Source organism: Cladosporium halotolerans (genome assembly GCF_011745625.1).
Source record: "Cladosporium halotolerans strain TM138-S3 chromosome Unknown Sca2, whole genome shotgun sequence".
NCBI classification, from domain to species: domain Eukaryota; kingdom Fungi; phylum Ascomycota; class Dothideomycetes; order Cladosporiales; family Cladosporiaceae; genus Cladosporium; species Cladosporium halotolerans.
Genome location: NW_027191453.1, coordinates 1,285,825 through 1,297,512, shown reverse-complemented (window position 1 = coordinate 1,297,512; position 11,688 = coordinate 1,285,825). Strand labels below are relative to the sequence as shown.

At 54.2% G+C, this 11,688-nt stretch overlaps 5 protein-coding genes across 5 annotated transcripts; 3 read left to right on the top strand and 2 right to left on the bottom strand.

Moving 5' to 3' along the window:
• Positions 1 to 111: 111 nt before the first annotated feature.
• Positions 112 to 987, bottom strand: WHR41_00967 (uncharacterized protein; the record flags this gene model as incomplete). The annotated part of the gene is made up of 1 exon (XM_069369573.1): positions 112 to 987. The coding sequence occupies one exon, from the start codon at positions 985 to 987 to the stop codon at positions 112 to 114; it is 876 nt and encodes a 291-aa protein (XP_069233610.1).
• A 1,083-nt stretch (positions 988 to 2,070) lies between these two features.
• Positions 2,071 to 3,795, top strand: WHR41_00966 (uncharacterized protein; the record flags this gene model as incomplete). The annotated part of the gene is made up of 1 exon (XM_069369572.1): positions 2,071 to 3,795. The coding sequence occupies one exon, from the start codon at positions 2,071 to 2,073 to the stop codon at positions 3,793 to 3,795; it is 1,725 nt and encodes a 574-aa protein (XP_069233611.1).
• A 1,795-nt stretch (positions 3,796 to 5,590) lies between these two features.
• On the top strand, positions 5,591 to 7,516 carry WHR41_00965 (uncharacterized protein; the record flags this gene model as incomplete). The annotated part of the gene is made up of 1 exon (XM_069369571.1): positions 5,591 to 7,516. One exon carries the CDS (start codon positions 5,591 to 5,593, stop codon positions 7,514 to 7,516), a length of 1,926 nt encoding a protein of 641 aa, XP_069233608.1.
• A 428-nt stretch (positions 7,517 to 7,944) lies between these two features.
• On the top strand, positions 7,945 to 8,816 carry WHR41_00964 (uncharacterized protein; the record flags this gene model as incomplete). Its single annotated transcript, XM_069369570.1, has 2 exons — positions 7,945 to 8,002; positions 8,122 to 8,816. The coding sequence occupies 2 exons, from the start codon at positions 7,945 to 7,947 to the stop codon at positions 8,814 to 8,816; spliced, it is 753 nt and encodes a 250-aa protein (XP_069233609.1).
• On the bottom strand, positions 8,731 to 11,514 carry WHR41_00963 (uncharacterized protein; the record flags this gene model as incomplete). Its single annotated transcript, XM_069369569.1, has 1 exon — positions 8,731 to 11,514. The coding sequence occupies one exon, from the start codon at positions 11,512 to 11,514 to the stop codon at positions 8,731 to 8,733; it is 2,784 nt and encodes a 927-aa protein (XP_069233614.1).
• Between the last annotated feature and the right edge of the window lie 174 nt (positions 11,515 to 11,688).

The window sequence follows — 11,688 nt, the reverse complement described above, 5'->3', positions numbered from 1 at the left end:
TGTTGTTGCTGCTGGCAATCCTTGGGGTATAATGCGAATGTTCATAGGTCGTGGGTATCGTGTGTTGTAGATTGTGAGGAGTCCCTAGAGGAGTTTGTCCTGTCTTTGCAATTAGGCAAGCGCACCTTCTTCAGCATCATGCAGGGAGCGCTCCTGACTTGAGAGCATCGAATCTCCGTCGTAAGGATAACCATAGTCTTCCTCGGCCTTCCAATCGTCCGAGCCAAGCTCATCCATGGCTTCCTCTTGATCACGAAAGAGAACGTGCTGGCCTTCGCTGCCATCGATGCCAGGCTGCCAGGCTACGCCGAAAGCTTCCTCAATCCGCGCCAATTCGTGGTCGTATTTCCGCAGCATCGCGTCCGTCAGTTGTGGTGTCCAGACGCTTGCATTTTCGACTGCGTCGAGAAGGCGCATTTGAATGCTGTTTTTCAACGCCGAAAAAGGCACAACGGACTCCTCCAGGATTCCCCAAGCGAGGCGAAGGTCTCCCGAGCATGTCATTTGCTCCACAAACCAGTAGTCGCCGCGAAATCTTGAAGTAGTCTTCACCACCTGATGCTTTAATCGCTTGGGGTAAACACGGGCAGGATTCTCTTTCCATAGCTCCCATTCCTGCCACACGACGTCGCTAGCTCTGCAGCGAGCCAGCACCGCTACCCATCCGTGGAGATACTGCCAGTCGCTTCTGTTGAGGAAGGTGCCGAAGTGATATTGCCGCTCAGGCGGGAGGTGCTTGCAGTCGTCAAACCCGATGAGGACCTGCAAGAGATCTGCTCTCCGCCACCGACCATTCCTTATTTCTCCCAGGCCGTGGCGGCCTATGGAACATTTTGCGACAACGGCACGAAACAGCTTGCAATTGAAAGGGATCTGTCGCTCGCGAAATAGCCTGAGATACTTTTTCATACCACGCAGGCTCCTTGTCCGGGCGGCAAATTTGAGGGCAAACGCTATCATGGCATGGTGGATGTCGAAGCCGGCCATATCGAGCCTTGTAATCACGATAGTGAGAACTCGAGAGATCTCGCTGTCAGTTGCTGTTCTGCGGCAGCGGAAGGCGGCACGCATGATCAATTCAAAGTAGTTGTTTAGCAGCTTCGCATGCGCGCGGTTTTGCATTGCTAGGGCGACGATGCGTAGAATATCCTTCGGACATTGCACTCGAAGGAGTTGTTCGCGCAGCACTGTTCGCATGGCTATCGTCTCTCTTGCTTGTCGGAGGTTTGTTCTGAACGTAGCGTGCGGTATGGGGACCAGATCTGCCTTTGGGACCTGAGGCTTGGGGAACTTCGAGAGGTCATGATGAAAGAGGTTCCCGTGTATTGACGCAGAGGGATCCGATATCTTCTTCAGGAGCTCCAAGCGCATAGTTCGCGTCTTCGCCATCGCCTCAAGTTCCTCGAACTTGTCTCTGATGCTCTGCGTCGGGCCGTCGGATTCCCATTGTTTCAAGGCAAGGGCCAGAGTTTTGCCAAACCGCCTTCCCAATTTTTTCCTTTCAATGCAGCCATCTTCGGAACGGAAGAAAGCCTGTTCAGTTTCTTGCTGCGGCAGAGCGACGGCGTGGAGATTGGATTTAGAAGTGCATTGTACTCGCTGTCGCGCCGCAGTCACGCCGGCTTGCGGTGCACAGAAAAAACAGACCGGGCCTCGCAGCCGGACTGGCATCGTCTGCCACGGCGATCGTGGTGAGAGTCGAGGGAGGGAAGCACAGGTAATCGAGGCATTGAGGCGGGCTGGTGGTCGATGATTGCATTGTATGGAAGGTCGGATGAAGTGGGAGTGGGGTGGTCGACAGCCAGTCAGGCAGGAGCGGGAGTGCCGCCCAAGCGCGCGCCAGGCGTGCCAGACCCTTGACGCGACCCGCAGCAACTCCACGTTCTGCACGCAAAGTTTCTGCCCGTGCGTTCATCGAGGTGTGTCACAGAACAAGTCCGTAAAATCGGTCGACGCACATTCTTTGGCATCCTAACTGAGCTTAGGACTGGGAGTCTTTGAGGAAGAATCTGAGTGGCCACGACGACTACTGATCTGCCACGTAGTCCGGTCACTGCACGAAATCGCAATATGGCGGATTCTACGCAAAGCCCTGCCGCCGGCCTGCAGCCGCCACACACCTTTGTGGAAAATGAGGGCTACGCAAAATCACAAGATGAAAACACAAAGCCAGAGTCCTCCGAGAATGATCAACTATTCAACGAAGACTACGATCAGGACGAAGACTACGATGATCTATTTGAGCCCTCCGAGGATGAATTATCGGATACGGATCTGGGGGCATCGAATTCTTCCGACTTCACGAAAACCTACAATCGCCAACGAAAATTGAACGACTCGACGATTCCAGAGTCCCAAAAGCCTAAAGCAAACCCTCAGCTGAATACGCGATCGGCTGTCGACGACCACGTCAAAACGCTCTCAGCACATACCGCGAAGCTCAAGCTCAGCCATGTGGAAGCAGGCCTGGGTGGCAAGAGCCAAGGCGGCGCAGAGAAAAGTGATCGTGCCACCAGCGAGCAGGTGTTAGATCCGCGAACCCGCATGCTGCTCCTCCAGATGCTCAACCGCAATATCGTCAGCGAGATCAACGGTGTCATCTCCACCGGCAAGGAAGCAAACGTCTACCACGCCGCGACGATCCCTCAAGCCGAGGGCGAAGCACCTGTAACGCCCCTCCACCGCGCGATCAAAGTGTACAAGACCAGCATCATGGTCTTCAAGGACAGGGAAAAGTACGTCGCGGGCGAGTTCCGCTTCAAGCAGGGCTACACCAAGTCCTCGAACCGCGCCATGGTCAAAGTCTGGGCGGAGAAGGAATACCGCAACTTGCGCCGCATCCACGCTGCCGGCATTCCGTGCCCGGAACCGGTCTACCTCAAAGCCCATGTGCTCGTGATGAGCTTTCTGGGCAACAACAAAGGCTGGCCTGCGCCCCGCCTTCGCGACTTCGAGTTCGATGCCGACACACCGGAGGAGATCGCGCTGAAGTGGCGGGACGTCTATATCCAGCTGCTGAGCTACATGCGCATCATGTACCAGGTTTGCCACCTGGTGCACGCGGACTTGAGCGAGTACAACCTGCTCTACCACAAGGGCCAGCTGATCATGATCGACGTCAGCCAGAGTGTGGAGCACGACCACCCGCGGTCGCTGGAGTTCCTGCGAATGGACATCAAGAACGTCAGCGACTTCTTCAAGCGCAAGGGTGTCGAGACGCTGTCCGAACGCGCGATCTTTGGTTTCGTGACGGCGAGCGGTGGCAGCAAGGAGATGGATGGCATGCGTGAGGCAGTGGAGAAGCTGTATGAGGCGAAAGCGCAGAACGGCGAGGAGGTGGACGAGCGCGAAGCGGAGATGGACGACACAGTCTTCAGGCAGCAATACATCCCGCAGACACTGGAGCAGGTGTACGATATCGAGCGTGACGTCGACAGGCTGGCAAAGGGTCAGGGCGAGTCGCTCGTTTACAAAGATCTACTCGCTCAGAGCAAGCCTGAAGAAGACGGTGCTGCTGGGTCGGGAGGGGATGAGGAAGCTGAGGGCAGCACTTCGGACGACGAGGATGACAGCGAGCCTGAGCTCGACGAAAACGGCGACCCGGTCGATCCTTCAGAGCGCAGAGGCAAGCGTCATGGCGACGAGAGACCTAGAGGCAAGCGGTTTGAGGACAAGGAGGCGAAGAAGGCTCACAAGGCACTAGTGAAGGACGAGAAGCGGGAGAAGAGGGCGACAAAGATGCCGAAGCATTTGAAGAAGAAATTGGTGAACCAAAAAGGTAGAGGCAAGAAGTAAGAGATATCCCATGGAAGTACGTATTGGCGTGCAACAATAGCTCATTAGCCGAAATATGGAACTTGCACGACTTTGTGTTCGAGCGTCGTGTCGGTGACCCCGTTGGATCGCAAACCGAGTATTGCAAGATCAAAGAACGTTGGGAATCGAATTCCTTAAGATAATGCATACATTGCACGAGGAGCCGGCCATCTGCGTCCGCCTCCAATCTGATACGTCCCGTCCTCTGCCCCCAGCCCAGAGCCTTAGAAGCGCTCTTATCATTCCTCAAGACACTCGTCAGCGGTACGGCGAGAGCAGTGTACCTGACAGAGTTTCTCCTAGCATCAATAGCACCGAGGAAGTTCAAGAGATCTGGGTGGACCCTAGAAGTCTGCATACAAATGAGTGACTAGATCATTGCCGCTTGAGCCGGAGCATCCTTACCTCCAAGTAGACTTCGCAGAGAATCTGCTGCTCCTTTTCGCTATGACTCGTCTGCAGTGAATGCTTTTACAGCGGCAGCCTCGCCAGATACTGCGTCGCGAAAGTGGTGTATAGCTGTCTAGACAGATCATCAATAGGACTCTTGTAATATATCCTTGGCTTGCCCAGCTTATCAGAGCGCTCGTTGGATCTACTGGTTTCATATTTGCCATGCCGTCTCGCGCAGTAGACAGATCTTTCGTGATGTTTTTGACGTTCGTGATCGCATCACTCGCAGAGAAAGCTGCGGACGGGGCCCCATCAGAGGCCATGGAAGTCATGAAGATGGCGTGATTTCCGTTGAAAAGTGAGATATCTCGGTTTGGGAAATGCAGACTGTCTCACTGATTGCAAAGAATGCACTCTTATATGGTACAAATCTGTCTCTTCGGTCTTTCCCTGGGAAGTGCTTCAAGCGTTGACGCACTGGGTGCGATCTCAGCAGATCATGCCATTAAGAAGATCTGCTCTGCCCTTTGTCCAAAAGAAGAATGCGATACGCACACCGCTAAATCAGATTGACCGGACCTTTGGCTGCTTGCACGGCTGGCATGGGCATGACAGAGCTCCAGCGCGATAATACACCAGTGCAAAACAAAGCGATTAGAGTCGCACACGCCGAGGGACCAAGTATGACTGACGATCGAGAGCAGCGTCATTGTGCGCCAGAGCCGATAACTCGTGCCTCCAGGCACGCCCCCAGCGCTCGTGCGTTCTGTCGCTCTGTGAATCGAGATATGGTACACGCGAGACACGTGGGCGAGTCTAGCCGCGGACGAATAAAGCCAGGGACGAAGGCGAAACACGTGAAGCCCTCACAGCACAGACACGACAGATCCTGGAGATCTAGTCGAGAGAGGAAGGAGGCTGCCCTCGCGCACGGCACGGCAACACAAGCACGCCAAGCGTGCGGGCGAACCCTGAGATTGCCGGCCAGAAGCTTGATTTCCCCCAAAAGTCTCCACACCTCGTTCAACTCAATTGCACACGTGCGGCGAGATAACGTTTCTGAGACGTCCAATGCGCACACGAATCGTTTATATATGCCTCTCGACCATCGCCGCAATGAGGCCCATTTTGACGCTACTCGATTCTTACTGCCGTTTAAGCCGCCTGAGACGGAACGCCTCATGGTACAATAGATCTGTATTTGCCCTGCTGCCCTCGTGATTTCCTCTGATCATCCCCCTCTACTGTTCCAGCGACGATGCTCGGCAAGGCCTTGTCGTCTGTGGCTGTGGCTCTCAGCGGCCTCTGCGCCGCAGCCCATGCCTGCGAGAGCTGCGAACATCCCGAGCGTGATGTTGTTCTGACCAGGAATGTACGCCGAATGCAACCGGAGGCTCTCAATGCCAATTCCAGGCCGAGCGCTCCTCTCGAATGGGGTCAGATTAACTTCTTGCACACCACAGACACTCACGGCTGGCTGGAGGGTCACCTGAAAGAACAAAACTACGGCGCCGACTGGGGCGACTACGCATCGTTCGTGAAGCACATGCGCGCTAAAGCCAAGGCGTACGACGTCGACTTGCTGCTGGTCGACTCTGGCGATCTCCATGATGGAGCCGGACTCAGTGATGCGACCCACCCCAACGGCCTTGACAGCAATGAGCTGTTTGAGGAGATCGACTACGACGTTCTCACTCCCGGAAATCACGAGCTCTACGAGGCAGAAGTCACGTACGAGCACTTCTACAACTTCAGTCGCAGATATGGAGACCGATACGTCTCTTCCAATGTACAAGTGTACAATCCTGTTACCTCGGAGTTCGAATATCTCGGTGTCACACATCGGTACTTCACGACCGAACACGGCTTGCGCATCATGGCTTTTGGAGTCCTGTTCGACTTTACTGGGAACAGCAACGCTAGCAAAGTCATCCCAGCATCAGAGATGGTGAATCAAACTTGGTTCCACGATGCATTGCACTGCGACGACCCAGTGGATTTGTACCTCCTAATTGGACACAATCCCGCCAGACCGACTATCTCCAGCTCTACTTTCAGTACCGTCCATAAGGCCATCCGTGCAGTCAAGCCGAATACTCCAATCCAAATCTTCGGCGGGCACAACCACATCCGTGACTTTGCCGTCTATGACGACAAGTGCACGGCCCTTGGCTCTGGCCGCTACTGCGAGACGCTTGGCTGGCTTTCTATGAGCGGAGTGAGCAGTGACACATACACTGGGGCCAACGAGCCTACGGGCGTGACCAACCCATCACGCCCGGCAGTCAATGTTACGAGCAGCAACTCTACGGCCCCGGAATCTTACACTGACAACACGGGTTTGCGTTACTCGCGTCGCTACCTCGATTGGAACCGCCTCACTTTCGAGTATCATGCTACAGGCAGCCAGGCCAAAGCTCTGGACACTCCACGTGGACTGAATATCACCAAAGATATCCAAAGCTTCCGGCAAAGTCTGAACTTGACAAAGCTCTATGGTTGTGCTCCTCAAACTTGGTGTGTCTCTTGCGTTCCCTTCCTTTCTGAAGGCAGCATCTACAGTCTACTCCAAGACGCTGTTTCAACTGTCGTTGTCAATGATACGAGAAAAGAGAACGCCCGTGTTCTTACCTTGAACACCGGAAGTGTCCGCTTTGACCTCCCTAAAGGACCGTTCACATTTGATGACAGCTTCATCGTCTCGCCATTCGACAATGCCTTCCAATACATTTCCGACGTCCCGTACGAACTAGCGGGCAACGTCTTGGAAATCCTCAATAACGGTAGCTTCTTCGGCAAGCGCTATCTCGAGACCCGCGACTTCGGCTTCTACAACCCTTCTCTCGAATCAAGCGCAGACGCCTGCACCGACCCCGGCGTCTTCCACAGCCACAGCAAGCAAAAGCACTCTCTGGGCCGCATCGTCCGCCGCCAGAACACCGGCGTCACTCCTGGCTACGTGACAAAAGACGACTTCGGCTCCGACGGCGACGACACCGTGCACAGCGCGATCCCATCGTACAAGAACCCACAGTACTTCGGCGCCAACAGCACGTTCCCGACAAACGGCAGTCTCCCGGCGACGGTCGACTTCGTCTTCATCGACTTCATCCAGCAGGACGTGCTTGATGTGTTGGGCGTCTTGGGAGGCTCGTACACGGAAGCTGATGTGCAGTACTATCTGCCACCCACCTTTACGACTAACACATATTTGTCGGTTTACGCGCAGACGAGCAGTGACTGGCAAGCGGATATGCCGAATTGCCCGGTTGGCCTGGGCATTGGGTACAATGAGGCCTCGTCTTGAGTGGGCCTATGAAAAGCGGACGGTAACGTTGGCAAAGCAACGTTGCTGGATATATATAAGAAGAGAAGATAGATGTAAACGTAGAATTTCAGAGAATACATGAGGACTGACATCACATCGATTGACGATGTGATCCCTCCTCTCGGTTAAGCTCAACACGCCCTGTCTTGAAATGTGCATAGGGTTTGCGGGGTGCAAGCAGAGCTACCACCTCGCGAATGGTCAGCATGCAGGCACGAGGCCCATCACTTCTGAATGCAGCAATTCCAAGCGATATCTCTCGCCTTGCATTCAGAGGTACCTGCTTGCTTGACTCCATGCCTTCGACAGCTCATGTGCCGAAGTTATAAGATGGCGAACACGAGGACGAGCAATGGAGCTAATCTTCTATCCACTCTTTTCACCTCACTGACCTCACACTGAACGCAATGGCGCAATACGCAGCGGAGACCGGCTTGAACAAACTGAACAGATATAATAAACGCGGTACGTCACCCGCCTTGACACGCTTTAATTTACACGTAACATACCCAAACATATACATACACATATAATACATCGTCATTGTGCTCCGCCAGTCGCTAACCAACTCTCCTCCCCAAAAGCCAACTACGACAAAGAGCTCATCCACAGCATCATAACCGAATGCCCAATCCTACACGTATCCTTCAACGCCCCTCCGCAAGAAGGGCCACAATTCCCGACTATCCTGCCAATGCTCGGCTCCGTCGCCACCTACACCCGCGACACCGAGCCGCACATCTACGTGCATGGTTCCGCCGCCGCGCGGCTGTTCAAGCTGACACCCGGAGGCGGCGAAGCGCCGCTGTGCGTAGCGGCGACGATCCTATACGGGTACGTGCTGAGCCTGGCGCCGTTCAACAACAGCTGCAATTACCGGAGCGCGGTGGTATTCGGGTTCGGGAGCGTAGTGGAAGACCCCGAGGAAGCGGTCTGGGCGATGCGGCTAATCACGAATGAGGCGATGCCGCAGCGGTGGGAGAATAGTCGACATCCGCCGTCGAAAGCAGAGATCACTGCGACGGGGGTTCTGAAGATACGGATTGAGACGGCGTCGGCGAAAGTGAGGACCGGCGGGCCGTGCGATGAGAAGGCTGACCTGCAGGATGCAGAGTTGTCCGGCAAGACGTGGGTTGGCGTAGTCCCTGCATACCAGACACTGGGCGAGCCGATAGCGGGTGCGAACAACAAAGTCAAGTTTCTTCCGGAATATCTGGCTGATTGGGTGGCCGATACAAACTCAATGGCGGAGCAGCGGGCGATTGATGCTGTGGAGTGAGGGCTTGGCCGACAGGAAGCAGAGTGTCTCCTTCCCTGCGCGGCCTATGGAGGCGAGCAGATCGCCGTTGGTTCCTCGTCATACCATCAGTAAATTGGAATGGACTTCTGCTCCAAACGCGAGAACGCGCTTTCCTGAACGGAGGTGTTTGGTGCCAGTAGCCTTGACTTTGAGCAGCAGCCCACGCGTCGACGTCGACCCAAGTTCCGGTTTTTTGATCTGCAAGACGTTGCCTTCCAAAGACTGCGCTGAGCAACCTTGCCTTCCCTTCAGGCGACCTGTCGACAACAATATCTGGGGCAATATCAAAGATAGGTTCGTCCCAGAGCTCGTTTGCGTGCTCGATGTAATGCTCGAGGGTTAGCTTGTTGTTCCGCATAGCTTCCAAGTTATCATTGCGCTTTGTCACCGCCGGTCCAAATAGTATCCACAAAATTTCTTCCAGAGCTCGCCGAACATTGACAGTCTGGACGTGTACTCCGAGTCCTTTCAATTGTAACAAAAGCACGAGACCTCGTGCCCACAGCTCATGGACGCCGAATGATGCCGCGACCGCCCCGCCGATATTTTGAATTTGAAGCTTGTCGCGAGCGGCGGCGTGCTTAAAGCCCCATAACACGAATGCCCTCAACATAACAGGGTTCAGGATGAAGGCTTGAGGTGACTTTTTGGAGATCTCGCGACGAAGCTTGTTGCCATTATGAGTGTAGTAGACGTCCTTGTGATGTGCCGGATATTTTTCGGCGAGCCAGGGCGCTAAACGCGCAAGGCCATTGATATTGCCAGACATGCCGTATCGCTTCAATATCTCGATCCAGCGTGTTGGGTGTATCGTCGTCCCACGTTCGACGGCATACATATGCGCATTAGTTACGAAATCGATGCTGACGAAAGCTCCATCGGGCGATCTACTTGAAACCATTGGCCGCTTGCCGGGCGAACGCTCTGCCAGCAAGTATTTCGTCAGGAAGTTGAGAGTTCGGCGTGATATTTCCATCTGTTCCGAGCACATTTGATTAAAGATTCGGACGATCTCGGCGTGGTCTTGACACTGGATGTAATGCTGAAAAAGGCGATTCCACGCTCGATCCGCCATTTCGAAATCTGCTTGAGAGAGACCCATAAGCGTCAAGTGAGCCTGCTCCAGATTTTCGGATTCCAGAAACTCAGTAAGAAGAGCCTCCTGCATGTGTTGGTCGTCATAACTCTCCGGGTGTTGGTCGCTGTTGAGTAAGGCTTGGAATAATTCATGCTGCGAATTATTCGCAACTTGAGTCAGAAGTCGGGTGTAAATTGAAGGTACGATTTCCATCCCCGCATCCTGAACATCAGCCAGTCTCTTTTTGAACGTTTCAAGTGAAGCAGATCGAACAGCCAGCTCACGCATTGCGGTCGGTCCCAGAGCCTCCGTCCCGAGCATTGCAATGCCTCGTATGATTGCCTCGAGCGGGAACGCATGCGTAGCGAACATGCGCGCGCAAAACTTGTCGCTGATGGCCTTGGGCTTGATACCGTGTACATCCCCCACCAAACTGTTCATCGACGCCCTGGAAAGGGAAGGATATATTGACTTGGCTGGATCGCCTCGGTCAGCCGCAAACGCGTTGGCCAAGTCGCCTGGTTCGATGCGGTGCTTCAGCTTTTGCGAGCCAAGGAGGTACTGAATAGATCGATAGGTCTGCATGTCTGTGCTCGGCATGTCCTTATGCCAAACGAAGAAATTGTGCCACCGGATGATGGTAGGTTCATCGTTTGCTGCATGCTTGAATACCAACGGCATGCACAGGTCGTACAAATTTCGCTCTCCATGATCCTTGTAAATCTTCCTGAAACGATTGAATGCAAGACCCCTTGTTCGGCTCTGAAACACATCCTCAACTAACTCGACAAGAGCATGTTTTGGGCAAAATCCGTCGTTGTGACACCGCAAGTGCCATTCATATTCCGGGCCAACGTCCTTCACAGAGCCAGGGGTTTCACGGAGAAACCTCCCGACCAGAAGTTTATGCAGCGAGCGATAATGCCCGTACCCAGCAGCCTTCAAATCCTCGGCGTGTCCGTACACTTCTCGAAGCAATTGCTTGTGCACCAGGTTCTGGCGCTCCACGATTGCCGCATGAAGAAACGTTGTCCAGAAGACTCCCGCGAGTTCACCTTCCACGGGCAAGTTGATACCTCGCCTTCGCATTCCGTCCCAAACGTCAGAAACTCCTTTGAACCCATCTACACGTTCGCGATATTGGAGTATTTGGCTCCAAGCCTCAAGATTGGCGAAGTTGTCTGGATGATCCACAAGGAGGCCCCGAGTTGACGATATGAAGCGCACGTGAGCTTCGCGGGAGAGGATTCCGGCGTAGGATGTTGGCAAAGGTACTTCTGCAGGCGACTCAAAAGATTCACCGCGACGCGACGCCTTCGGTATTCGCAATTTCAGCTCTTTTGCGACGCGCCGTCGCTGCTCATGATATGTCTCCGGCGTAATATGAGTCTTGGCATCTTGATGCCTGCTTCCATGAACTACATCTTCCACTTGCGGTGTTGCAGCTATTGCAGTCGCAAAGCATCGTGCTCTTCGCTTCAGTAGGGCGGTTGGATGAGGTCGTCTCGTCAATGCTGGCGGGTGATCTGGGCTTATGAGCTGCCGTAGGAAGTGTAAGGTGGACGGCCGAGCGAGCCACTTGTCGAATCGTGCACCCATTGCACAGCGCGGCTCAGGTCTCCTTCTCCGTCAAGCGCCATTGCATAAGGATTGTATAGCGCCAGTACGGCGGTGCTTTTGCTACAGGAGTTGATGGTAATTGCTAGGCCGGAACTTTTGGAGGATATGGCTGCCTCAGGCAGTATCCGTCATACCTTCCATTCTTCATCGTCG